General features: G+C 48.5%; 1 protein-coding gene across 1 annotated transcript in view; it reads left to right on the top strand.

The window, feature by feature from the left end:
- Positions 1-2,662, top strand: part of LOC103805797 (WD repeat-containing protein 24) — a gene marked incomplete at both ends in the record, with an annotated part of 5,752 nt that overhangs the window by 1,873 nt on the left and 1,217 nt on the right. Inside the window, 2 exons of the mRNA XM_009078460.1 lie at positions 2,167-2,288; positions 2,527-2,631. Coding sequence (XP_009076708.1) covers positions 2,167-2,288; positions 2,527-2,631 — 227 coding nt within the window. The remainder of the gene's footprint in view (positions 1-2,166; positions 2,289-2,526; positions 2,632-2,662) is intronic.

The raw sequence follows: 2,662 nt of genomic DNA, 5'->3' as shown, positions 1-2,662 counted from the left end.
CCTGTCCGTGAACCCGGCCAGGAGCGGACCAGCCACAGCCTCCCTGGGCACCCTGGGCCAGTGTCTCACCACCCTCACAGGAAAAACTGCCTGATAGCTAATCTAAATTTCCCTCTTTCAATTTCTCCCATTGCTCCTTGTCCTGTCCCTGCAGCTCCTAACACATATCCCTCTGCAGCTTCCCTGGAGCCCCTTCAGCTCCTGGGAGTTGCTCTGAGGTCTCCACACAACCTTCTCTTCCCTAGGCTGAACAGCCCCAACTCTCTCAGCCTGTCCTCATAGGGAAGGGGCTCCAGTGTTCTGATCACCTTTGTGGCCTCCTCTGGACTGAGTGAGACTCCAGGGGTGTCTCACAAGATCAGAGTAGAGGGGGAGAATCCCCTCCCTCTCCTGCCTCTGAGGGGAAGGAGGTGGAGGCAAGAGCCTGTGCTCAGTGCTGAAATTCTTCAGGAAGATGTTTGCAGTGTGTGAGCAGTGATACCGTGCGGGAGTTCACGTACAAAGAGGTGAGGCTGTTCTCATCTTCGTGAATGTCTCGTGACCCTTTATTATTTACAAAAGTGATTCTTTTACACACACCGATTTTAAGCGCCCACTTAGCATTGGTTAACTACCATTACTAGCCCACCTTACACACAACATAATTGGTTATTAACATATCAATCATAAAATGCCCCAATCATTATTCTCCACCCCTAGCTATCTTCAGCTCCTGCATCCCACAGCCAGGAGCTGCTTATCTTGCTACCTCCTTTCTCACATTCCAGCTGCAGCAGTGTCCTTGAACAGCTCAGCTTGCAGCTTGCTCAGGCCCTGCTAGCAAGGCTGGATTGCTCACATGTCCGTTAGCAATCAGAAATTCTCCCACAAATCCCCCGTTTGTTTTTGAGCAATCCAGACTTGCTTCATGGCTTTACTAATCCTTCCAGAAATTAATCTTAAAACACATGGTATCAACAACAAACCTATAACAAACAAATTATTAACCTTAACTAAATCTTTAGCCCACCCAAGATATACTTTACTTAGGGTACCTAACAGTATTTATAGTATGAAGTCTCCCATAGATGCAGCACAGGTGTTTCCAGGCACCCTGGGTGCACAACGATGGGAGGAGCACTCCTCTCCCCTCTGTTGTCACTCCTTTTCCTTCCAAACAAACTCATAATTACTATTGCATATACAGAACAAAACAAAAATAAAAACTCGAAAAGACAACATATATCAACTTGACACACACAGAGATACACATACTGAAATATTTCCCTAATCCCTTTCCAAGGACACAAGTCAGAGTGTGGCTCCCAAATCATCCTCTCCCTGGAACAGCTGATCCACCCAAATCTTTTATTTTAGATTCAATACCCTCTGTTCTTGTATTTCCCAACTATTACATACTCGACACAGAAAAGTAATGAACAAATCACAAAATACATTCAAATTGTTGACCAGAAAATTTACGATTACAACAACATAATTTACGATTACAGCGATCTCTAAACCGCACTTTTTTTTTTTTTTGATGTCTTTTGGGTCTTGCTGTATCTCTTCCTGGGCCATGAGGCTGCTCGCTGTGGCCTTGGCCGCTTTTTTGTGATGGTTTGCTGGACCTGCTGTCTGTTTGGGGGGGGGGAAGGGTACGACACCTTTTGTGAATTCTTTAATTAGTTTCCAGAGAGTAGAATACTTGCTAGCTTCTTCCCAGGTGAGTAACTCAAACACTGCTCTGATCCTGGGGATGAAGTCCCTATACTGTGCCCACAGCATCAAGCCTTTAAGTGCTTGTGCTTCATAATAATTTTCTCTCACAGAGAGCATATGTTGGAGGATTTTAAACCCCATCTCCTCCCTGACCCGCTCACTTGCCTTTTCGCAGAAAAGATTCGTCTTCCCCGAATTCTCGGAGGCTCAGGCCCTGCTAGCAAGGCTGGATTGCTCACATGTCCGTTAGCAATCAGAAATTCTCCCACAATACCAGGCTTGGAGAAGGGTTATGATAACAAATAAGTGTTTTTAAGTCACAGGTGACTTCTCTGCTCTCAGGGGAATCACCATGTCTTGTTCACTGCTCCAGTCACCACTGGACACCTGTATCCAGGCTGTTTGCTGGCTGGAACAGAAGCTTTTAGCCTCTGTGACTATTAAATTACATCTTTTTTCCCTCAGCTTTAACCTGAAGGACATCCCCTCTGGGCTGGGCAGCGAGTCCAGACTGGACCGCAGCAAGGGAGAAAGTCGCACGGAAAACATCCTCCTGGATTCCTCCTCCACCCTGATCAACAACGAGGGTAAGGTTCCTGGGCACGCAGAGGCCCAGTCCTGCAGCTCTTCACCTGAGCTGGAGTCAGGGGTAAACTGGACATTCGTCCTGCAGCCTGGGGTGGTGGGGCGGGCACTGCACCCTGGGACTGTGGTGACAGTGACAGTGGTGTCGCAGCTGTGGAGCACAGCTGTGGTGGGGAGCTGTGCCATCGGGCTGGGGCAGGATGTGGGGATCCAGCTGATTTCTCTCTCCGTGGCACACAGACAATGAAGAGACGGAGGGCAGCGACGTCCCTGCGGATTACCTGCTGGGAGATGTGGAGGCAGACGAAGATGACCTGTACATGATGGACCATGAGAACCCACACGGTGAGCACAGCCGGTGCTGGGAGGTGCTGCC

Source organism: Acanthisitta chloris, unplaced genomic scaffold (genome assembly GCF_000695815.1).
Source record: "Acanthisitta chloris isolate BGI_N310 unplaced genomic scaffold, ASM69581v1 scaffold18967, whole genome shotgun sequence".
NCBI classification, from domain to species: domain Eukaryota; kingdom Metazoa; phylum Chordata; class Aves; order Passeriformes; family Acanthisittidae; genus Acanthisitta; species Acanthisitta chloris.
The sequence above is the reverse complement of the archived record's forward strand: the minus strand, read 5'-3'. Positions and strand labels throughout refer to the sequence as shown.